Consider the following 24,988-nt stretch of genomic DNA (forward strand, 5'->3'; position numbering starts at 1 on the left):
AGCACACATCTCCTATTCCCTGGCACATAGTTAGACCAGCTTAATGTCAGAGCATAAAAAAGATACTTGTTAAATAATTTCCCAAAGCTCCTTCTCAATCTTTAATTTGTTTTTCTTTTTTCCCCTCTTCTGCACCCCCCCTTTTTTTTCCCTGTGCCGAAGGGTACACCATTAAGTCGGGCTGATTTAAGGGCTGTCAACATCAACCTCTGCGACATGTGCGTTATCCTGTCAGCCAATCAGAATAATATTGATGATGCTTCGCTGCAGGACAAGGAATGCATCTTGGCGTCACTCAACATCAAATCTATGCAGTTTGATGACAGCATTGGGGTCTTGCAGGCTAATTCCCAAGGTAAGGACTGCCCTATAATACTTCTCTGCAGTGCCTACAGGGGACAGGACCTGGCAGGAAGAATATCCCTCACTCAGTAATTCAAAGAGCCCTACATCAGCTTGCTTGACAGTTAAACCTGCTGATTGGTATGATGGCTTTTAAAGGGACAGTCACGTAGTTTCTCTGCTACATCACAAAGCACATCATTCAGAGAAAAAATGAATGAACATGAAACTGGCATTTTTTCTCATTTTAAAATTTTCCTAGATAATATATAAAACCGTCATTTTCTCACTGTGACTTTCTTACATGGGGAGTTGCTGTTGTATAACCAGTGATAACTTGCAATTATTATTTGGAATATCTGAAGTTTCTGTCCAACAAAATATCTTTTTATGTAGAGCACATTAAAACTTCAAAGAAAATACAAGTTTGAGTAATACCAGCCAAAAAGTAAAATAAAAAAAGAACAAGAACTTTAAATTTTCTTTACAGCTCTGGCACCTTCTTGCTCAAGAAGTTAACTGAGAGTTAACTCAAAGCTGATTTCTTCCCATGGTTTGACATGTACTCATCCCATTTAAGGACGTTAAACAAAATCCTTCAATCTTTCCTGAGAGTAGGGGACTGATTCATAGGTAGCCAAAGGCTATTTTACACCATCTATGCCTGTGCAAAGCAGCTGCAAAGCAGTCATAAGCACCCCAGCAAAGACCATCAGAGTAAAAACAATCATCTCCCCATCCCTGAAGCGTCTTGCAGCTTATGCAGCTGAAGTCCTACCTTTGATAAACCTATTAGCTGCTGCAGTAAATATTCCCTCTGGATCTAGTTTTGCTATAAATGTAGGTGGAAAGGATTGTGCTTTGGTCTGCAGTTTCCCTGTGAGCCTGATCGAGAGGTAGTTTTCCCTCAAGGACGGTGAGAACTAAGATTAAGTTCAGGTTTTCCTCTTTACACTCTTATCAGGAAATAGGAATTATGTGCCAAAAATCAGAGGCTGCAGTGTAACTTCTTGAATATAGAAACTTGAACATAGAAAATTCTTTCTTAGAATCTGCATTAAAATGGTGGAATTATATTGTACCAGGAAGCTAAAAGCTTGAAGTTTTCAAAGTCAGATCAGACAGTTTTCTGGATAAAAAGTAGATTTAGAGAAGAAAAGGAAGAAACTGGTTGTTTTCAATCCCATGAGTGTTCAAAGTTTCAAATCTTTGGTCTGGAAATAATACAACTCCAAATATTTTAGAGTTCTTTCCTCATAAATTTGTGAGACCAGCTTGCTCACACTCTGATAGCTTATAGTTATGATTAAGAAACTCATTGCAGAAGTGGAAGACAGGCATAGAGGTTCCTTGTTTCACTGATCTAGACCTGGGATTTGAAATTCTGTATCTCGAAACTAAATCTGTACTTTCACTACCAGGCTAATGGCTACTCTTTGATGAATCTCTCTCAGTCTCCTATCACACACATAATTAAAATAATCAAGAATCTCTTCTTGAGTATGAGCAGTCTGAGAGAATTTTCTGTCTTTGCTCAGAAGTTAGAGACATTTTCAGGACTGTTGTATTTACCTCTTGGTGTACACAGCATCTCACACCATCCCTCAGTGAGGATGGAGGAAACTTACCAATATCCAGTCTTGTGCACTACATGATCACCTGTCATTTTTTACTCCCCATCCTTGGAGGTATTCAAGACCTGACTGCATAAAGCTCGAAGAAGCTGAGCTGACCTTGTAGTTGACACTGCTTAGAGCAGGAAATAAGACTGGAGACCTTCCAATGTCCCTTCCAGACTGAATTGTTCTGTGAATCTCTAATACCCAGGTTGCTGCTACAGCAATAGCCCCTATAGGTCAGGAAGCGTACACTGGCCATGGTCCAAATCCCTTTAGCCCTGTTAAATGTTGCTGATGCAGAGAAGAGAAGGAACAATAGGTGAGCATATTCTTAGAAATTTTTGACATTACTTCAGGTAAATACCAGCTTGCATGTTAAAAAATAAAAGGTCATTCTTTCGGTAGCTGTTCTGGGGAAACAGGGCATGACACAAGGCAGGCAACCAGCAGCCTGTTTTAATTGGGATCACTGAATAAGGAGGGGTTCTTCCAAGCTGATTTGCTTCAGAAAATAATTATCTTCACGGTAAATTCTCTGTGTATGATATCCACAACTCCTGAATTGGTTGCATTCCTTTCAGTACAGTAAATTTTCACAGAAGACCTTGAATAAAATGATTAGACTGTCAGAAGCAGTTAGATCAGTAGATAGCACAAATTTTACTGGAAATTATATGCAATGTGACATTTTTGTCTGTGAAATGCAGCTTTAACATACGGTGGACACAACTATCATGACAATTATATAAACCAGGTGATTCAACTTTTGCTGGTCAACAAGCAGTGTATTAGAACAAACTCAGAGATTCTTACTGGCAATTTAGTGCCTTTATTTACAGAGCAAGTTGTTATTTTTCATTTGTGTATTGCTTGACATACTTATCCTTAACACGTTAACTGATAAAAACTTCAAGTATTGCCAATCTTAGTTTTTCTAGATCTTATTGTATGATTTTGAATTAAGACATCCTCATCAACATCATGCTTTGGATCTTCTGTGTCGTTATTTTATGTTACTTCTGCTACTGATCATCAGAAACCCTGGCATTAGAAAATCTGGAGGTATGGCAGAAGGTCAGTTGACCTGTGACAGGGTGTTGAAAAGAGAAGAAATAAAGCAAAATATGTGAGCAGTCTGAGAAACATATGGGCTGAGCTTCAAGATTTTTGGTGAGGGATTTAGCAGTATGACCTTACCCTTGCTATTCTGAGTAAATATGTTGTATTATATATGTATAGTTATGTAGTCACCGAGCAGTGGAATCTCATATGAAAACCTGATATATAATTTATGTTTACATTTCTGAGAAATAAAAATACAGTCATTTACTTGATAGGTTATTGAATGTACAAGGATCTTTCTAGTTTGTATCTGTGATTATTTCATTTCAGCATCAGGCAAAAGATGACACCAGTACAAGAAGGGTGCCATAAAAAGCAGGATGCAAATTTTATTTAACAATCAGATAAGCCATAATCGTTGGCAAGTGTTGAAGTACAGGGCTATATCTATAACTCCTTTGCTCTAAGTTGGTAGCAGGAGAAGAGTCCACAAATTTTGGGATTTCATTCCCTTTTTCCCAGAGCCTCATCCTCATTACCTACTTTAACACTAAAGTCACTCCCAGTCCTAGGCATATAAGCATTCATCACTAGCCAACCCTCTGTATCCCTCCAAACATGCCCTTTCCAGCCAGGGACAGAGCTTTGAAATGGAACCCTGGTGCAGCCCGAGAGGAAAGGTCTTGTAGAAGGAACAGGTGGGTGGACACATGACAGGAAGCTTTGCTGAAAGGGAAAGTTCTATGACAATAGGGCTGCCAATTCCCAATGGATTAAGTTAACTGCTGAAAAATCAGCTCTGTATTATTCTGGTTTGCATCAACAAGGGATTTTCTCATTACTAGTTCAAGATGAAGTTAAAACACACACAGCTATTCTCATACAGAAATGAAGACTTGAAAGTACCTCCTTATGGTGTTAAAATATCCCCAGGTTTTTGGACTGGTTAACAGTAATTATCTGGACCTTCTACAAGTAGTGTGGAAACACTTTTGTCCTCTGGCCTGCCTGCCTTGGATCGTAACTGATCCAGCAGAACTGCATCTTGTCCAAGTACGGTGCTCTGCCTCGACCTTCCGCAGAAGAAAAATCCAACTCAAAATTCCAAGACACAGGAAAAAAATAATATTCTGGACCAGAGCTACAAATGACCTGGAGTATCCAGAGGGGATGGCAGTAAACTATCTAAGTTGTCAAATCTATGTTCATCATCAGCTGTCTGGCAACATACGACCAAATGCATGGCTACACAGAACTACAAGTGGAAACAAGCTGTCTTCCTTAGGAGGAAAAGCTTACTAACAGTTCTGAAAGGATTTGCTGGTCTCCTTTACATAAAGTGTGTACTTCTACTCAAAAAGAACAGGCAGTTCTTTCAAATTGGATCTGTCCTGTTCAAAGTTCTCAGGTTGAAAATGTTCTCATGGCTGTCTGCATTGATAGTTTCAAAGCTGACTGTGCAGCTCCGTAGGCTTGCTAGAGGTTAGGGCTGCAGACTCTAATGTCCTGAAAATGAGCTTTTGGAAATCATCAGGGCAGTTCATTGCCTTTGGGAGACCTAGAACCTGGATTCCAAGGACAGAAAGACCAAAGCGGATCCCACTGAAGCTGCATCAAAATATTGCTTTCATTAAGATATCTCCGATTTTGAAGTACAGAATGCTGTAAAGAGGGAGCTTGGCCCACCTCCTCACAAAATTACTCATAAACTCAGCCAAATGGCTTATTTGTGACAAGGAAGCCCTGTGTTTATCTTGATTTCCTCTTATAGATCTTGACTTCCTAGAAAGATCTTAAAGAGGTATGTGTTTGTGTTGGAGAAAATGGTCACCCCTAGGTACTAGAGATTGGTTTTTACTGTCCTTTCTGTTTCTCATTCTGTTCCCTAAAATAGAAATTGAGATTATTTTATCAAGAAGTGTTTTGGAGAGCAGACCAGAGAGAACTTTAGACCCATAGTCATAACATGTGCTCCCGAGTCATAACATTTTTCCAAAGCACCCAGGAGGACTGAGTATGGGGTAGGTTCTTCCTTGGCTGTTAAGTTGGCAGGCCCCCAGTAATTTTCCTTTCCTTCATTTTGTTGACATTTACATCCTTTCTTCTTCAAGTACCATCTATTGACTATTCCCATTTAGTTCTTCATGTTTCTTGTTTTTTTCTTAGAGCCCTACATTGTGGGAATTTTACTTGTTATTTTATCCACCAGATGAACATGGCCAAACACAAAATATTTATCTTCAGTTGTAACTAAAGCTGCTATTTGGCTTTCTTCCCAAAACCCAGAAAGACAATTATACCTAACAGTTTAGAGATTTATAAATACTGTACCAGAGTAGCCTCTGGGTAGTAACTTTAGATATCCAACTCAATAATTTTCTTTTATTGGATAGTGATTTAGAGCTTATTTTGAGTCCTATATAATAAGAGCAGTACATTTCATTAAAAAACACTTACTAAACAATAAAGAAAAGTGATCTTATAGCTCCAAGCAGGTCTACAGGACAGAAAGGGGAGGCTGTATAGTAACATTTTGTCCATAGACATTCTAAGACAGATCACAGTACAGCAGTGTAGATGTATTTCAGCAAAGTAGCAATTGCAGTTGTTTTCTGAATGACTTCAACTTATGAGAATTTTCCCTGGGAATGCTATTTCTATACATGAGTGATCTTTTTAGGGCCTTCATTTACAGTTCTCATAATAGATCCTCCAACAAGAAAGAATAAAGAGAAAAGCATTAAGATTGGATGAACTCCTGGGTAATACATTTCATACATCGTGGCAGGATTCTTCTGGGGAAAATCCTATAAAACCAAGTAAACATACTCAGAATTTTACACATGACTTTCAAGTGTAACAGATCACACAAGGTAAAGTAGCCCTGTACAAGTTTAATTTCATTTGATCCAGTTCCTTAAAAATCACTTTAAACTTCATTGTCATCTTTTGTTGGAGTTGTCTTAAACTTCGATTGAAAGGACAGAAACGGCCACAGAGTTTCATTAGATTTATTTCACAATCTGATCATTAATTCTTATATCATTGCAATTTTTTATGGACTTAGTCTCACAATTTGCTGCAAGAAATTTATTATTAAGATGAATTTAAGATCTGGTTTCCATTGTGCTTGCAGATAATATATTCTTTTCCACCTCTCCTGATTAATAAATCTTAATTGCTTTACAGGTTAACAAAAAGGCAGAAAAACCATATTATCGAGACTGAAAATGAGAGAAAATTCTTAAATAAGGGGAAAAGATAAATATTGTCTGAAGTGCTTTGTTAGCAAAGGGTTTGTGCCACTTTGAGATAACTGTATTGTAATGCTCTTAGAGAAAACTTTTTATAAATTCAAAGCAATAGTTTTATTCCTGAAGGAGGGAGGTTTAGTGAATGTTCAATCTTATTTCTCTTACTTTATAGTCATAAGTTTTAAAGTTAACATTTCAGAATATAGGTTTGGATAATCACAGATGCAGTTAATTTTTAGGCTGTTACGGAATTCAGTATTCTGTGGCAACTCCAGCACTGCTCCTATGTTTAATTTGTTACATTTAATGCAAATGTAGGAATAAAGAACCTTACTTTCAAATACTGAAAATCAAACTCTATTTAGCTGCACTAAATAATTGCAGAGTTTAAGGAGCTACTTAACCTGCTTAGGAAAGCTTATGAGTAAATGCAGAATATTAAATGTAGATGTAATATTAAAAATAAATAAATGAATAATGCTGGCAAAAAGTGAAAGATTTGGGGTAGTTTTTAAAAGTGTCAAAGTGAGCTATGACACTAGCTTTATTCTTTTCAACCCTTAGATTCCTGTGTGTCTTTGTATATATTTTTAGACTGCAGAATGCTTGTTATACTTAAAGATAGCTCATAATTACCTAATTCACATATGTGTTTTGAAAGATATTCTCTAAGACAATATCAGTCCTACCAGTCACATTTGCAAAAATGGTATCTTGCATTGATGTCAGTGTTATTGGTTTGAGGACTGATAGTTTAGTGTAGGAGTTACACCTGATTAAGGATGTTTTTATACTGGGTTCTGAATGTTCCTTGTATTTTTGTTAGCATCAGTTGTTGCAAAAATAATAATAATCCAATTAACAAAATTTTCTACTTGGTTGATTGGTTATTTTTTAACTAACTGAATTTTGAAGTGTTTGTTGTACTTACTATTTTTCAAAACAAAGGCAGACCATCCTAAGTAATGAAGTTAATAACTGAAAAATGAGATAAGGGCCAGACATGTCCCATATCACTATTTACTCACAAAAAATAGTCCAATTTTTGAAGATCAGGTCACTGTGATAAATAACTCAGTATTACCTTTTTGCAACATGCACATAATTTCTTATCCTGAAAAAAAAAACTAGATATATCAGCTGATAGCTGTTATTTATTTTATGGTAGCACACTGGAGCTCTAGATGGAATTAAGAGCTTGTTGTCATAGTCCTGATATATACAAGAATAAAATATGGCCTTTGCCCTGGCAAGTTTACAATCTGATGCCTTGCTTGTTCCAAAACTCATGTGCAATGTTATACAGGTTAATAAATCTCTCTGACTTCAATGAAACTGTCCACCTGTGTAAAGTTAGATTATGTGCAGGTCTTTGCAGGATTTGGACTTAAATAAACTAAAGAGACTGGGTGGGAGAGAGGCTTTTCACTCAACTTTTTTCCTGTGCTGTAGAAACCAGCTCTGTTAGGACCTTGCTAGGCTTCCAGTTTCCACATGAAACCCTTGACAGGAAAGGTCCCACACAGCATCCTTCACGTTTTTGTACTTTTCCTTGCACCCGAACACCAATGTTGCCTGCTGGAATTACATACAAAAAGTAGTTTCCCACCTCCCTCAAAGTTTTCCTGGAAAGAGAGAAAAACTATTAAGAAACGAGGGTTTTCAATTCTGTTGCTTATAAAACACTAAAAATGTGTTGGATGAATGGCTGGAGAGACACATTTCTTTGACACAGTTTCTCTGTATTTGAGAAATGCTACAGGGTTCTAGGCCAAATACCTTTAAGTTTTCACAATTGCTTCTTCCTCTTCTGCTTTAAGACACCTTCTGCTTCAGCCAGAGAAAAATAAAGCTGGGTGAACTACGTAGATAATACAGTACATCAAATGTGATCTCAAACTCTATTTAACCATCCCAAAACTGTTATAAATTGATGGTAACTCTATTTTATTATTATTTGCTGTTCAACATCTCAGAAGCAAACCCCCTATTATGAAGGTGTACTATTTTGTGCATTTCTGATGCTGAGGAATAAAAAAAAGCACTCTTTTTATGAGCATTAATTATACACCAGGCAAGGAAGCAATTGCCTCTATGTTATGAAATATTAAATCAAAATGCTTCCTGTTCCCAGATGTCCCAGAGATAAATACAGCAGTATTTTGAAGCCCCACTTGGAGCTGTTTTCCCTGCAAATTTATAGTTTTGTCTCCATTTTCAGAAAACCCTGTTTTATGTGAAGTATAGCACTCTTGGTAGTTTTTAAGGAGCAAACTCCTCTGGAGTTGCCTATGTAGGCAACAACTCTTATGTAGATTGCACACAAGGGATCTGAAGTTGAAAGGCTCCTTTAAGATGACAAATGGGTTGAAAGTGTTATTGTCTTTGATTGCATGCCTTACATCATCTGTATGTAGGAATAAGAGAGCTATACTTTATCTTTAGCCATTTTATAAATATTTAAGTCCTTATAGTTGCCTAAAGATATTAAAGCATATTTTACAGTAGTTGGAATATAAATATTATATATAGCACAAGATACCAAAGTAGTTTAATGAATTCATAATTTTCTGTTCACTTTTATTGGAATGTGTTTTATGTTCCAAAACTTCCATTTAAAGAATAAGAAACCATTCTGCTCCCTGACAAGATGTAAGCCAAAAGTGAATGTAATCAAGATGGTAATATGAGGCTTCAATTAGCAAGAAGAAAGGGAATGTGAGTATTAGAATGTACTGCACCAACCTCTGTGTTTTAAATTAAAAAAAAAAAAAATTTAACAAACCCATATGTAAGTCTTTAAGAAACTTTAAGGTGTTTTGCATTTCCCTCTGTGTATTTTCTAAAAGTTCTTAATTGTATAAGAAGATGCATATCTAGATCCAATTATACAAAGGAAAATTTTTTAAATTTGAACTTAATTTTCAAAAATAACCAACCATAAAAATTTTATGACATTAAATGTGTAAAAGGTCTGTGTTTCATGGCTTTGAATACAAAGGTATGTTGAGGTTATAATTCTAAATCTTTCAAATTCCCATCAAATATAAAAAATTCTTTTTAATATTTCACAGTTTAACTATTTCCCAGTAGGAGTCCATGCTGGGTAATGCTTGCTAATTACCCATAACAAAAGTAGACACACAATGCTGGTAAATTACCTGACCCTTTGCATTTTAATGAGACAACAAGGATTTCATGAAGTGATGTTGTTTCAGTGGTTAATGGTGTCAGCAATGTTGTAATTGTAGGCTGAGGCACATTAGCTGCACAACCACATGTAGGCAGGGTTTCTCTCAACAGGCCCTTTGGAGAATAGAACAGGGTATTATCATTAAGCCTATGTCATTTGCATGCTGCTAATCACTTACTTTATTATCTTGTGTATCCATTGTCTTTCTTTAATTGCTCTTTAAATGAAAATTAAAAATAGTTCCAATGCCCACGATACTTGTGATAGCATCTTGATTATGAAGATAACTTCAAGAAAATGGAACATATAGATAATGTATTGCAGGAATACAAGATAGTTTGAAAGTTATGTACCACAGCAGGCAGCCTCATGGGTGTAATTCTGGTGTCTTTCTTTGCTTCACTACGTATTGTTTGCTTAATAAATGGTTATTTATATTCATAAAGGTGATGGGGTTTTTTCAGAGATCAGTGTCACTGGTTTTGCTTTACTGTGGAAGAATATACACAGCTTCACTATCTAGCAGACTTTACCAGTCTAATAGCATTACAGGAGAAAGAGAGATTTTTGTTGTTTCCAGTTAAATCCTGGTCTGTGATATCAATGCAGAAAAGTAGCATCTATCACCTGCTAGTGATTTGCAGAACTTTGACAACTTTGGGATAAAATCTACAAAATTCTTGGCATTCTCTTTTCAAGATAGACCTGTTGATTAAAGTTCGACATGGTTAAATATGAGGCAGCCCAGACTTTCCATAACAGGCATTTTCTAAAAGCTTGTTAGCTTCTGGTTATCAAGAACCTGCTAGTTCTTTCAGCATCTGCATGGTGGGATATTCAGGCTGACTTGAGGCACAGCCTTTTGTGGAGAATCAGTACTACTGTGCTCCTAATAATGTATTTTTGCAGCTTTTCAACATCTGAACAAACCAAAGCTGAAAAAGTAAATTATGAATTTTGTAAATGGTATGGTAAGAATTTTTGTTGAAGAAAGTTCTGAGCTAGTTCTTGTAATTTATTTTTATTCAACACACTCCAGTAAGATTGTGGCTAATGGGAATTTTTGCACTGGCTTATTTAGAGACAAGATTAAGATCTTATAAAATATCTGTAAAGTCACAGCACTATGTGGTGTTTTGCAAACTTTTCTTAGAAGTTGGAAGTAGATCCTGTGAAAGTATAATGGAGATTTCACCTTTCACTTTGATTTGAAGCATACATCCTTTCTGTAAGTTTGACAGAGGTTTTCCTTAAACACATAGACAGGCTTGTAGTATGATTGGATGGCCACATCCTGTTTCTAAGTTCCTGCCAGTCTGCTTGTTCTGTAACTTCGTCTCCAAGTGAGGGCAAAGATAGGCAGACATTTTTAAAACAACTCCTCTGAAAATAAAGAAAAAGAGACTGAAATCAGGCAGTGTAGTGTGGGGCCTGAGAAACCATTGTTGGAATTGTTTATTGTTTGTTTGAGGACATTAATTGGGCTAACAACACTATAGTTACATTCTTGAGAACAAATTTCCATTAGCCACAAGTGTCAGCTTGCTCAAAAATGATTTATGCTGTAAAAAAGTCAAATTCAGAGCAGGTGCTTGGCCATTTTGTTTAACATACTCAGCAGTGCATTTTAGAAACTGTATATATCTGTTGTAAATCCTCAATAATTTGCAAATATTTTCTATTCTAACCTTTAATTAAGTCTCCAGTTCTTTAGTGACAATGTGAACTCATCTGTCTGGACATATCTTCCATTTTCAGTGGAAGATGTAGACTGAATTAGATAGACAGAATCCTTCTAAAAATTTAGAATGTGTCTAGATTTTTTTTTTTTTTAATGGCATCTTGCTCACTGTATCACATGTAAGTAAGGCCTTAAAATTTGTCTGCAGATTTGTATTTTAGATTGGCCCAAAATCACCACTTCTTAAACTACCCCACTAGCAACGAAAGTCCACATTGCAACTTGAATATTTATTCTCAGAATCCTATCAAATAACAGTGAATAAACCAAAGACTCTCAGAAATACTCAAAATGCCTAATTGAAAGGAAAGCTATTTCCACTGATATTGGTACTAAAGAAATTAAAACAGAGAGGCGAATATTTTATTTTTCATCAACCCATTTAACTCACTAGTAACCAATAATGGATAGGAAAGTTATTGTGTTAAGTGTTTGTAGAGAGCACAGTAGTATTTAGATGCATGGATGATAGTAAGTAGTCAATACTAAAAACCAAAAAACCACAACAAAACAAACAAAGACAAACAAAACCCTGCAAAAAACTGCTGGAAATTTTCAGGATGTCTGTACTGGGACTGGATACCATAGTGTACATTTTATGATTGCCATTTAGTTTTCACTGCTTAAAGAATACCACATTACATTTTACTGTTATCACTGTCTTTACCAGCTTCTTTGCTAGTGTAATGGGGTTTGTATCCCATATAAATAAAATAAATAAGGGGCTGGTGTAGAGACACTTCTGCTGATACTTCTTTAAATATAAAAAGACATTTGAGCTATAAGAGGTAAGCAAAACTCTTCTAGATTTTAGAAAAAAACTCTGATAAATTAGTAAGTCATTCTGTCGTGATAAGTAATTCATTTTCTTTTTAACATTAATGTTTGTAAGAGGACAAGGACAGTGAGCCAAAACTGTGTGAACTCAGCAATGGAATTTTCATCTTAAGACTGTACCTCCTCACTGGTTTTGTGAATACCGTTCCTTTTTTCTTGATATATTTGAGCAAATTACCTTTTTATTTACACTGCTGACTGTATGCTTCAGATACTCCTTCTCCTAGAATGGCCATCAGAGGCATAACTTGCTCTCTGAATTCCAGATTCTGACTGAAGCAGGGGTTCCCACGCTTTACAGATTGGGTGAACCCAGTGGTACCAGTCCTATCACTGCTGTTCCTCAGACAGTTTTGTTGACTATACATCTGTAACTAATATATTGCTACTGGTACATCACTCAAGAATACTCAATTAGAGAGCTACTTCCAATTCCTCCTCATTCCACAACTGCACAATTTGGATTTGGATTTTCTTAAATAGAGGAAAAAAAAAGGGGAGTGGAAAGAAAAGGCTGTGTGCTTTACTGTACTTTCCAAGGGAAAGTTGGTTGAGTTAGCATTGTATAGAGTGATATAGTTAAAATCAACCTGATATTATTTTTCACACATTATATCTGCAAAGATGTCTTTAACAGACATGCTACTCTGAAGTTGTGTGCTGCAGAAGGCAGTATTTGAATGACAAAGAGCATGACTGATTTTTTTTTTTTCCCTATTTATGATGTTCAGTTTGGAGTTCTGGTAAAAATTTTGGCTTGCAGAAAGCCTTTGTAGTGATATGCTGGAAGCTTGAGTGCCAGAATTAAATTCGGTGTTAAAGCCTCTTTTAAAGAAAAATATATTCACACATGAGCGCAGGATCCATGTTCCTTCACTATGACCATTTACTAAAGCCCTGAAATTTTTTAAGCATGTATTTATTTTTTAATCACCTGCCTACTGGCACTTGACTATGTGCATAAGACAATCTGTCAGCTGAAAGGTTCTCTAGGATTTGGTGAAATCTGGTAGGACAGGACATGTGCACAATGTGCTCTCCAGTCAGCAGGCTTTGAAGAGTTGCATTTTACAATATAGGGTAATGTAGGAGAGGAGCTTTTGTATAGTTGCAAATAGATTAGACTGCAGGAAATATGCAGGAGGGCTGTGAAGCACACCTGCCAGATAAATTAGAGGTGGTCTTGATCTGAATCCAACCTGTCTCAAAGCTCAGCTCTGGGAATTCTGTTCAGATGTCTTTGATAAAATGGGGCTTTAGCCTTCACAGTTCAAACTTTGATCCCCAAGACAGCCTTGAATGTGGGATTTTAGTTTTGACCCAGCCTGTAGAGAAATTAATGACATTTTACCGTAGGTTTCCAGCTCAGTTCCAGCTTGAGTAATTTGCAAGTCTGCTGGCACTATTTAGCCCACACAGACCATGAAGTCGACCGTAAGTAAGTCCAAGTTGATGGAAAAACAATATTGCTAGAACAGAGTGACAGATGTTGATTATCACAAAATGTCTGTTTAAGCATTTTGTATGTATCCATTTCCTCACTGCAAACACCTGAAATTTTTTTTAGAAGTTACAAAGTAATTATACTTAAAGATGTGGAATTGTCTGCTAAAGAAATTGTCAGAATACATATTCCAAAAAATGACTGCTGTCGTTATTACTGTTGCTACTCAGGGGAGCTGTTCAGATGCCTCATTTATTGGAGCTTAATAGATTAAAAGTCCAAATTGAGTCTCATGATATAAACCTAATCAAATTCTAATCTGCATAATTTTCCCATAAGCAGCAATGGGAAATTGGTTTAATTTATGTTTCAGTAGTTGCCAATCAGATGTTGGACAACATTGTTACTTTTATTTTTCAAGTATTTTAATTGATTGAATTTTTATTGCTATGATAGCTGGCTTTGCTCTTCCTTTAACACTAAGGAAAATTTACTTTTTTTGATATAATGACATAACGTAGAGTCTCACCTAACATGCCGATACATCATTTTTAGTGGTGAGTTTTCCATTTTGTTTCTAGTTACTGGATACCTGTCTCTCTAAACTAGGTAATATAGCTTAATTTATTTGATAATTTTTATTCAGCATATTTATTTTTGCCTGAGGTCTAAATATGCAGGGTTGATTAATGATGAAACTGAAAAGAGTTTGGCATCATTATATACTAAATCATTTTAGCTGCAAACCTGTGCTACAGTTAGATGCTACCAACCTTGTGCCCTAGAAGCACCTAGTGTAGAAAACTATTAAATGGTAAATGGAGAGTAGGAACAATTAAAAACTAAAGTTTGTAAAGCAAGTAGCTAAAAAAAGGAAATTTAGTTTTGTTTACTGTATAGAGAAATAGAGTTTCCATTCAGGCAGACTTAAGGGAAGTGCTATGGCTAGCAACTACGTATTATCTTACCTAAAGTGAGAAAAGTAGCAAGGAGTGAACATCAAGGCTATGCTCTGCAAATCATTAATAAAGAGAGCCCATTTGTTTTGGTAGTTTTGGGTTGTGTAAGCTTGTGCTGACCCTTGGCAGAGTTAGGGTTTAGGTAATTACCACATAAGATTTTGTGAAGGGAAAAAAATTTCTGCAAAGCCAACAACAAAAAACTAGGCAGTTGCAGGTGGACTTCATTTTTTAGGGTGTGTATGATAGTGAAACTCAAAATGGCACTTAAACTGGGGAAAGATTTATGTAAGTACCTGTGAACAAACCCCCCTCTAAGTTAAACATGATTCTGCCCTAGGCTTAAAATATTATGCTCTTCTAATATATTATGCTGTTCACAACTGAAATGGAATCAATGTGGTGTGATTCAGTGCTAGACCTCAAGATGATGAAACTCCAATCCTTCTCTTGATCTTTGTTTTAACAGCTTAATTCTACCTTGTTAGAGCAGCCCAAGAACCAGCGGACGTATAAATCATTTACACTTTCAGCACACGGGGCCACTAACTCATCCAGGAATGGATCTCACACTTTGGGGAGCAGAAACTGGCATTGATCCCACTGCCCTGTGCTTCTGTTAGAGCTTTGATTTGGACATCTTGGCTATAGGTTTCTGTATTTCAGCAGAAAGGGAACAAAGGGACATTAGAGAAGAGCACTTTCTTGGCAGGAAGATGGCAGCTTTTTCTCTGTGACATTATCTCTCAGAGTTCAAAGCTCCAAGTGTTGTTCCAGTCCCAAAGCATTGGAGGGTTGCTAAAGTTGAGAAAGTTATCCTCCTTTAGCCTCCACTCTCTGTAGATTTACCTTGGCCTATATTTGGGGCTGGAGCATCTCTGAAGATGCTGTAGTCTCTGAGAGAGCTGGGAGATTATGTAGTCACATCTGGTCTCCTGCATTCCTCTCCTTTTCCAGACCTTTAGTGATAATCTCCAAGAGATTATTAGATCTTCAGAAAAAAATCACAGTAAAAGTAAGAACTGAAGCCAGAATTTAGGATTTCCAGGTTCTCAGGCCAAACTACAACTCTGTCTCAGACCACATGGGACACTGAAGCTAGAATTGTTTCTAAATTGAATGGCTGTAACAGATTCCCATGGATGTCAGCAGCTCTTTAGCTGCATGACTGCTGCTGAACTTTCTAGGTATACTCAAGGGGCTGTACTTTGGAGAATAACAGGTATAGTCTATCATTCAATTGAATTCACAGGAATATTAATGACATTGTCAGCAAACAGTAGCAAAGGGATACAACTGTGAGATCCTTTTTGAGAATTATTTCTTTTTGGCTGGCTCTGCTTAATGAAAATACTTGTCCCATATTTCTGCATGATAACTTGTTGGGGGCGTGTTTGGCAGTTCACCACTTATGTGTTATTCATATATGCTCAAAATATTATTGTTATCTCATATTCTTAGGTGAACCAGAGGTAGCTAAATGTATATATGCTTTTTAAATTATATTTGAGGACTTTAGTGCATATATCACCCAGTGTCAATTTACAAGGTGCTTTAATAACAAGGCCACAAATTTTAGGTCTGCCAAGTGGATTTTCAGTTTGGGAAAGTGCCTTCTGCCTGCATAGTTTAGTAAAACATATGCTTGAAAAGGAAGGGAGGCAAAGGAGAAAGGAGCAGAGAAAAAGGGGAAGAGAATCATAAAGGATCAATTATGATCCTTAAGAACAGAAGATATCTTATAAATGTAGCATAAAAATCCATTTTGAGAACGTGCCCATCTGGGTCTTGGTGGAGTCAGTGGAACAGAAGGTGTGCACATCCACAGGACAAATTTCCCTCTATATCAAAACCCCAGTGAACCTTTATTGGTCCCTTCAGGAAACTTAAAGAATATATTTACTGCTATGAAGAGCAAACCTTCTTGCATTTTGTGGGACATTACTCAGTGCAAAGAAAAAAAAATTAGTGGTTTATGGCCAGCACAATCAGCAGATCATTTGGCCATCAGGCCAGTTGCTCACACATAAGCAGAGCAAAATTGGTGGGACTTCCATGGCATGTTTAGCCATGCCAGCATTCCTTAATTTTGAACTTCATCACAGTGCCACTATGGCTCTCAGAATACCAACACATTACTGCTGAGCCACAGTTAGTGCCCCCTGGGAGGACCACGGGTCAGCCTGGCTCAAGAGGCACAGAGCTAACGAGCTGTGCCCAGTGCTGCTCATTCCTTTACAGGTGGTATTTGTAAGGGACAGTGAGGTTTTACAGCCACCTGGCCATGCTGAGCTTGGAGCAGGGCAGCACCTGCATCTCCTGCCAAAAAGAGCTTGCCTCCTGTTAGGGAGGAATCTTCCCCAGTGTTTTTCGACAAAGATGAGAACATCTTTAAGACTTAGATTTTTCCTCTGATGTAATTGGTTGTTTTTTACCTACTCTGTGAGCAGTGGTATCTTAGAGGGAGCCAGGAAATGCTCTTTGCTCAGAATCAAGGCACTGAACCAGCAGCTTTCTGCAGAGAACTGCAGGAGACTCAAACTCCTTCATAGCAGGTGGCTGAGTTAGGGCATGGGAGTCCTTCCCTCTCAGGGAGGGAAGGTGCTGCCAGGAGGGAAGCAGTGACTGCTGGCCACCAGGCCTCACTGATTTGGAGTATGTCAGGAGCCCGAAACCTGTGTTCCTCTCAGAGCCATGATACACTTACACCATTGCTTGGCAGCATCTTGTTTCGGAGACGGACAGGGGTGGGCTCCCTCCTATTGAATCTTCCTCAGTTTGATAAGGGAATTGCTTATTGCTCTCTCCAGCTACCTGAAAGGAGGTTGTAGTGAGCTGGGGGTTGGTCTCTTCTGCCTGGTAACAAGTGAAAGGACAAAAGGAAATGGCCTCAAGTTGTGCCAGGGGAAGATTAGATTGGATATTAGGGAAAACTTCTTCAGTAGAAGGGTTGTCAAGCACTGGAACAGGCTGCCCAGGGAAGTGTTGGAGTCACCATCCCTGGAGATATTTAGAAGACATTTAGATGTGACACTTAGTGATACAGTTTAGTGGTGAACTTGGTAGTGCTGGGTTAGTGGGTGGGCTTGATGATTTTAAAGGTCATTTCCAACCTAAGTGATTCTATAACTCTGTTGGGGTGATTTTCACTATAGCCAATGGTGGTGGGTCAACTGTGACTGACAACTAAGTCCCACAGTAAGAAAAAAACTGATGGCCTGAGGTAAAGCCAGTTTATTAAGTGAGGAAAACAAAAACAAGCCACAAAAAAGCAAAATTCAAGCGATACAAAGTCAACCACTCACCCAGTACAGCAATTTAGTACCAGATGCAGTGACTCCCAGAAGTGATATGGGTTTTCTGTACCTTACCTCCTAACTGTTGGCAAAGAGAATTCCCTTCACCAGAAGCCCCCCCATTGTCACTGCGTTTCCTTTCATGGGGACTGTGCTCAGACTTGCACAGGCATGTGAGTTTTACTGTAGAAGTTGATCCTTTTAAGCAGTTGTAGCCAGAGCTCCCTCAGTTGTTTGTTGAACAAGGAGACACTGTTTGTAAGATCACAACTATCAGCCCTGTTTTACGATTTTTGTGAGCATTAATGGAACAAGGTTTAGGGACTGAAGGAGAAAATGGAATATGAAAAGGAAAATGAAAAGAGGCTGTGAGGAAAGCATGTCATTTCTAAATGAATGCTCTGTGCAGAGGAATTGAATCTTTTCACAGCTGAAAATGGATCTTAAATCTGATGCCTTAGCTTGTTTCAGCTTCTGTAATGAAATAGTTTCCCTAATACCCTGTGACCTGAATTTCTCCCTGCTTTATGGGTGCTATTCCTTGACGTACAAACCTGTATTTCCTCAAGTCAGCATTTGATGATGGATGTCAAAATATAGGTCATGTATTATGCATATAGCATTACCGATTTAAGGTGTTTACTTGTCAAGTTGAAGAAATTCAAAAATGTCACATTCACTGAATCTGCACAGCTGTCACTTGTAGTTTTTCATGCCTTTAAATGAAAGTTCTGATAAAGCAGGTTAGTTTCCTGCCTTTTTTTTTTTTTTTTGGTTCTGTGTTTTGGAGGAGAAACTTGTTCTTTCAAACACGATCCTACCAGCAGACATATAAAGTCCCTAAATACACCAGTTTTCCTTTTCCTGAAAATATTGCAAGATTTTTATATTTCTTAAAAGTGTATTTCTAGAAGTGTCTGAATTAAGTACGAGCAAGGAAATTAAATTCTCAGATACTTCTCACATCTTTCAAGACAGTAGGATGAAAAATATTAAGGCATGAGTCTATTTTTCATTCAAGGAGAAAACAAGATCCCTTTAGCATGCTTCCTGCATTTCAGACTGAATGCACTATGTGTGCAGTGTGCAATTACAGAGCTTCTGACAGTCTGTGTCTAACAAAAATGCCACATTTACTTCAATCTCCTGACACCATCCCAGGAAGACAAATATTCTAAGGGTTAGAGAGGTGGCTACAAATGGCCTTCAATGGAGAGTGTGTGTGTCTCTGTGTGTGTGCACATTGCAGTGGAGGGGAGGCAGGAAGAACTTACACATTTAGATGAGTTATGCTGACTTCAATTTGCTTTAACAGGTAGGGAAATACTGATGTGCTCCTACCATCTGAAGGGCCTGATTCACTGGAAGGTGGTTTAGGAAATGCATCCTGAGATGGGGGGAGGAAAGGCTGCAGGAAGAAAGGGAGAAGCAGAGCCTCTAGGGATACTCCCAGCAGTACAACCCCTAGAGTGCATGAGGACAGTATTAGCTCTATTTTCTTTTAGATAAGTGAGCGTGAAAAGTCTTCCTGTTGCCATTTTGACTTGTAATTCAGCAGAGGACCCAACTGGGCCTGCCACCTTAACTGCTCAAGGACTCTTCAGCTACTTGAGCTTTTTCTAATGTAGCAAAGGCCATATCTTGCATCTCCTAACAGAAAGCATTCCATAACAGAATGCAAGACTTAAAACACTGGATCCTGCTGCAGAGGGAGGTGTTACACCTCCCCTCAGATACCCACCTGTCCTCAGAGAGCATTTCCTCCCTTTGGAGTCCCACTTTAATTTTTCTGCTGTTGTGAGAGTGTCAGTGTTACCTGTAAGTTATGAGGTGATGACTGAAGGACCTCCATCCATCAGATTCACTTGGTGAGCCTGCGGAATCTCAGGCTCTGCCATGAAGAGGTAAACATCCAAATAGCCAAAACAGCTCTCAGTCATAGTGCCAGATACAAGGAAGCATCTGGAAACCAAAACTGGCTGGGACTGCAGCTCACTGTCACCAAGCTGGTCTTCTTGAGTTCAGCACAACAGGTCGTATTACATGACTGCTGTTAACATTTCCCATTGCCTCTAAGAAATTTGCTTTCTAAAGATTTTCTATCCACTGGTAATATTATATAAAATTTCTTTACTCACTTAGGTTTCTCTATGACAATGCTTTTGTCTTGAAAGCCTGTTGAAGATATCATATCTACTTCTATTCTCCTGAGGAATTTCTTCACAGACTTTTCACTCCCTTTTTAAGCTATCCTGTCTGTACAATCACCATGTTGCGTCTAGTTTTCTTGTGATAGAATGAAATTCATACCAGTACCTTCTGCAGAGCTAAGAAAGTCTCTTCCCAGTGATTCTAGTTTTGTTACCTGTATATTCTGTATGTGATACAGACAAAACATAGGGATAGATGAATGGAAGGAGAAAATTAAATCCCATTAAATCAAGAAGCCCAAATCTAGTGGTCCTTGTAGTTTAGGGGCAATTTAAGAGTGATGTAATAATCACTGGAAGAGAACCATAAATCCTTAAGGCAATATAAAACCAGTATTTTGGTTAAACTACAATTTAGTTTAGAGATTTCGTGGTTTTTAAATTGGTCCCCAAATTGAAGAAAGGTAAGGTAGATAATATCATATCAACTTCTGAATTCACTAACAGGTGAATGTATCAATGAATTTAGTGGAGTGAAACAGTTTCCACACCGCAAGAAGGTAGTGAAATTAAGTCGGCTGTGATTAGTTTAGAATAAGTATATGGAGAATTCAGAACTAGTGACAGAGGACCAAAAGTCTGTCCCTGGATGTCGGGTGTGAAGTCAAAGAACTTGGGAACAATATGTCCAAAAAAAAAAAAAGTATTTTCTAAAAAGTGTGGCTTAAAGTAAGCTTGGCTCAATCCTATTTGTCTGTCTGTCCTAGCAGACAGATATTTGCCTAAAAATGCTGCCTTGACATTGGTCTACATGAAACCATAAAGTCAGAAGTCACCTTCTAGCTTCACCGTCACTTCTGCAATGAGCATTCCCATGCTTTCTGTAGCTTTACTGGACAAGGGAGATAGAATGCATTAGTCTCAATGGTGAATTTCCACTCCTGCTATTGCATGAGCTTTTGTATAACTACCTGTTTTTTTTTGTATAACTACCTACTTACAATCAAACTCCAAATTGTTTTGACTGAGTAATTTTTGTTTAAAGAAAAAAAAAATGGATAAAAAAATGCTCAATATCAAGAGCTCCATTTCAAACTGTAGAGACTCTGGCTGAGTCAGACTGTAGAGACTCAATCTTTTTTAAAGGTGAATGTTGCTGGTCTCCAGATTTTGTTTTTCCTGTGAGTGCCTTCCAGCATGTTTCCTCTTCCACCTTTGTTTCCTTCACATCATCACTTCTTCCAGTTCTTTTCAAGCAATCTTCTTACATACCATTTGAAAACCTGTGTCTTTTTTCTTTCATCCTTTTTGTCTGTTAGAATGGACCCTTCCATCCCAGTATTCCTACAATTGTAATCCTCACAGAAATGAATATTATAAATGGTACACACCATTACAAAAACCCTAACATGGGTGGGTGGTAGTGCTCCTGGAAAAGTTTGGTTATTTTAAATCTTGATTTCTGATCAAACCTAAAACTGGCTAATGGAAGCAGTTTGTTCCTCATGGTTGTATTACAGTTTACAAACAGTACTCTTTAAAATCTTAATTGCTGTTTAAGGAAAGGTGTTTGTTTTGAGATCTTTTTTTTTGTGTGTAGTTTTTCCTCTGTAAACTTTCTCTATTTTCTCTATTCTTTTTTTTTTTTTTTCCGTTTAGGCTTTACACCCCCTGGGATGGATAGGTCGTCTCCAGACAACAGTCCAGTCCATGGCCTTTTACGTCAACCCTCCATTACAACAGGAGCCAACATCCCTATTATAACAGAGCTAGGTAAGAAAAGCTAACATTTATCCTTTCATGTACATTCCCATGTATTTTTCCCACTTTCCTTGTTACGCAGATACAGAAAAATTACCCATACTGTGTCTTACACTGTTATGTTTTCTCTTCTGATAACTGCTTTCAGTTACTCTCTCTAAAAGTTTAGTAACAGTTGGTTCACTTTATTTGAATAACTGAAATATATTTCTCTCCTTTGGGTTTTCTCCATTTTCTTAAGTAAATATTCTATCAGACAAGATGCTTTTTGCATAGTGTAACAAACAAGCAGGGGTCTTTGGGCTAAGGTTAGAAAAGGAAAAAGGCCACAGTAAGTATAAGCAGATATTTCCTGTGCATTTAATCAATTGTAAGAGGCCATTTGTTTATTTCTTCATGGTCCAAAACTGTTTAATCATGTGTAACCAAAGTCTGTATAATAGTATGAGATATTTCACTCCTGAGAATACAATGATGGTAGGTAACTAGACACTGATTTCCATTCTAGCTGTGGGTATTTATGTTGTCAAGTGGTGTGATGTGAAGTGCAGAAGCTGTTCTGTTTTTTTCATGGCAAATACAAACTTGATTTGTGGTCCTTTGTCCTGTTTTCTTTTTCAGTTTTATTTTTTAGAGCCTTACCTGTCTTTTTCCCTTACTTTATTCTCTTTCTGTACTTTCTTTTCCCCCTAAATACTTTACTTACTAGCTAAGCCTGGCAAACTTCTGCCTTTGGTTTCAATCAGTCAGGAAAAAAACAGTGGAACCCACATTCTAATGATAACTGAACTGGGTAAGAAGTGCCTTTTTCCTTCACATCACTGTCTTATTTTCTGTTGTTGTTGTTGTTACTGTCATCAGCTTTTCCTTTATTTATCTGGCTGTATCAGAGGGGCTACCCTCATGGCACTGCTTTGAATGTGTTTTATTTGTGATTCTGGTTGAAATTGACTGTCTCGTTCTAGTCTTTCTTAATGATTTTTTTTCACGCAGCATCAGTAAACCTTTGATCACATCGTCTGACCTGCCGGCTGTTTTCATAGCACCTCCTCACCAATTCATTGTTTTTGGCCTGAGTCCCCACCTCCCTGGCCCTTGCTCTCCTACACCAATTTTTCTCTCCTTTTCTCTCTTCTTTCTCTTTCTTTTTTTGTCACTTCAGCCTGTTGTCAATTTGGTGGACATGCCTTAGCAGCTTTCACAGGAAGTCCAAGAAGAAGTAAAAGATACCAGAAAAAACCCCAAGCATCATACTTTTCCTCAAGCTATTTTTTTGTTTATTTTGTAGAGTAGGCTTTTTCTCAGAAGCTCAGGTTTTGAAGCTGTAGAGAAGCAGCCAAGCTTCTGCGTGGTTCCCTCTCAACACAGAATGCTCTCACCAGCCTTTGGAGCAGCATTTGATGAGCTTTTCCCTATGGCACAGCACCACCTGTTCGAACCCAGCTCACCTGGCCCACAAATCCCAGTGATAACTTGCATTAGAAAGATAAAGATGCTGAGGATAAACACACACCTGCAGAACTCACAATAGATTTGTAGGACCTCAGGAACTGCCCCCACGCATGGCTAGCATGGTGTCTAAGACAGATGTCAGTCTACCTTAGAGGAAGGTAGAAAAAGGATGCTACTGTCAATAGTGCCTACTCTCGACTAGCAAATTAAACTGAGGTACAAGCTTTTCAAAAAGTACATTTTGAAACTATACAGCAGGCTTTTAAATACTGTATTTCTCAAGAATCTGAAGGATAAATTGATAGGTATTGTGCTAAAGAAAGAAGTATTTCTTGGATTCTTCTGATTCCCAGGGCAGAACATTTCTCTTATTACAGTACTAAGGTGTTATGTTTAAACAGTCACATCAGGGAGTGCAAAGGCCAGAATTTTAAATTCTATCCTCATCTCATTTAGACAGCTATCATGAGGCATTAGCTGTAGTAATTCATGTTTTGTAAGCTAAACATAGCAAGCACGGTAGTATCGAGAGTTTGGAAAAGGAGTGGATGTAAAATAAGATTATATGGGAAAGAAAGAAACTGTATGAGAAGGTATCATCAGAATAGCAGGTGGAAGAATTTCTGACTTAGGAAGTCCAGAGCTGAAATCTGATCAAGGTAACGGCAACTTTTATGTTCTTTTCAGAGTTTGCTGGGTTGGCTCAGGAGATGCGTTCACATGGGGAATAGGGACATAGTGTGTACAGTTTCAAATGCTCAAGAAGTTTTTCATTTCCCTTTCTTGCATGGGAACTGAAATTAATTTGTCATTTAGTAAGTTGAAGGGTATTTCAATGGCATAGCTAAGCAGTCTGTGCTTTCATGCCTGAGGGAGACTAATATGGAAATGAAATATTTCATGAAATATGATCCACTTGATACACTGATCTCAAGGAAACAACTATTTTTAGTTGGAATGAGTTGGAGGCAGAGAGCTTAACTGTGACAATGAAATGCCAGAGAAAGTCAAAATGACAAATACTACTGTATTTGGGCTTTTCTCTAAAACAGCCTGATGTAGATTCTTTTTCATACTGGCTAATGTAGAATTTGTGGCTGAGAAAGTGAAGTTATAGAGACAAATATTTGAACAAAAGGCAGTGCTGCAAGAGAATAACTGCTCATTCATTCAGATAGATGCATGTTAAAGGGACAGTTTATCCTCCTTTGAGCTGTAAGTGCATTAACACCACTCCAGTAAGAATCACAGCAGCACATCTAACAGATGCCTGTGGGCTATGTCAGAGTTTTCTTGACAGTCTTTATTTTACTAACTTTGTATCTTGTGATAATGTTTCACTGTACATGCATACAGCCTCAGCCACTGTACCCCACCAATATACTACAATTGTCTCAATATACAAGAGCATAATGTATCTCATTTTGAGCACAGGCAACTGGTGCCAAGAAGCTACTTTACAGGAAAGGGGTAGTCACCTGTCAAGAACAAGAGTGTCACCTCTTAGGAGCAAGATAATGAGCAACAGATTTTTAAACGCACATTTTCACATCCATCTTGATTTCATTTTCAGTGACGTCAAAGACCCAAGTCTGTGTTTCCAGACATATGCCGTTTCTTTTTCTTTGACTGTGTGATGTGTAAGGTCACATGCTGGTGACCCAGAAACACCTTTCGATTTTACTCTTAATATTATTATTGTTATTTTCAGTAAATGATTCAAATGTTCAGTTCTTGGACCAAGATGATGATGATGATCCAGACACAGAACTGTATCTCACGCAGCCCTTTGCATGTGGAACCGCATTTGCTGTCAGCGTGCTGGACTCTCTCATGAGCGCAGTAAGCAAACAAAACCTTTTTCATTCCCTTCTGTCA

General features: G+C 37.8%; 1 protein-coding gene across 50 annotated transcripts in view; it reads left to right on the forward strand.

Annotated features, from left to right (window-relative positions):
• Positions 1 to 24,988, forward strand: part of KCNMA1 (potassium calcium-activated channel subfamily M alpha 1) — a 439,218-nt gene that overhangs the window by 393,392 nt on the left and 20,838 nt on the right. For 30 of the 50 annotated variants that reach the window (XM_008642826.2, XM_008642831.2, XM_008642837.2 and 27 more), the window contains 3 exons: positions 163 to 355; positions 21,557 to 21,670; positions 24,822 to 24,952. In XM_008642826.2, coding sequence (XP_008641048.1) covers positions 163 to 355; positions 21,557 to 21,670; positions 24,822 to 24,952 — 438 coding nt within the window. Of the gene's footprint in view, positions 1 to 162; positions 356 to 21,556; positions 21,671 to 22,367; positions 22,452 to 24,821; positions 24,953 to 24,988 lie in introns of all 50 variants that reach the window. The other 20 variants (XM_017746213.1, XM_017746214.1, XM_017746218.1 and 17 more) reach the window with 1 other exon arrangement.

Source organism: Corvus brachyrhynchos, unplaced genomic scaffold, assembly GCF_000691975.1.
Source record: "Corvus brachyrhynchos isolate BGI_N302 unplaced genomic scaffold, ASM69197v1 scaffold279, whole genome shotgun sequence".
NCBI lineage: Eukaryota > Metazoa > Chordata > Aves > Passeriformes > Corvidae > Corvus > Corvus brachyrhynchos.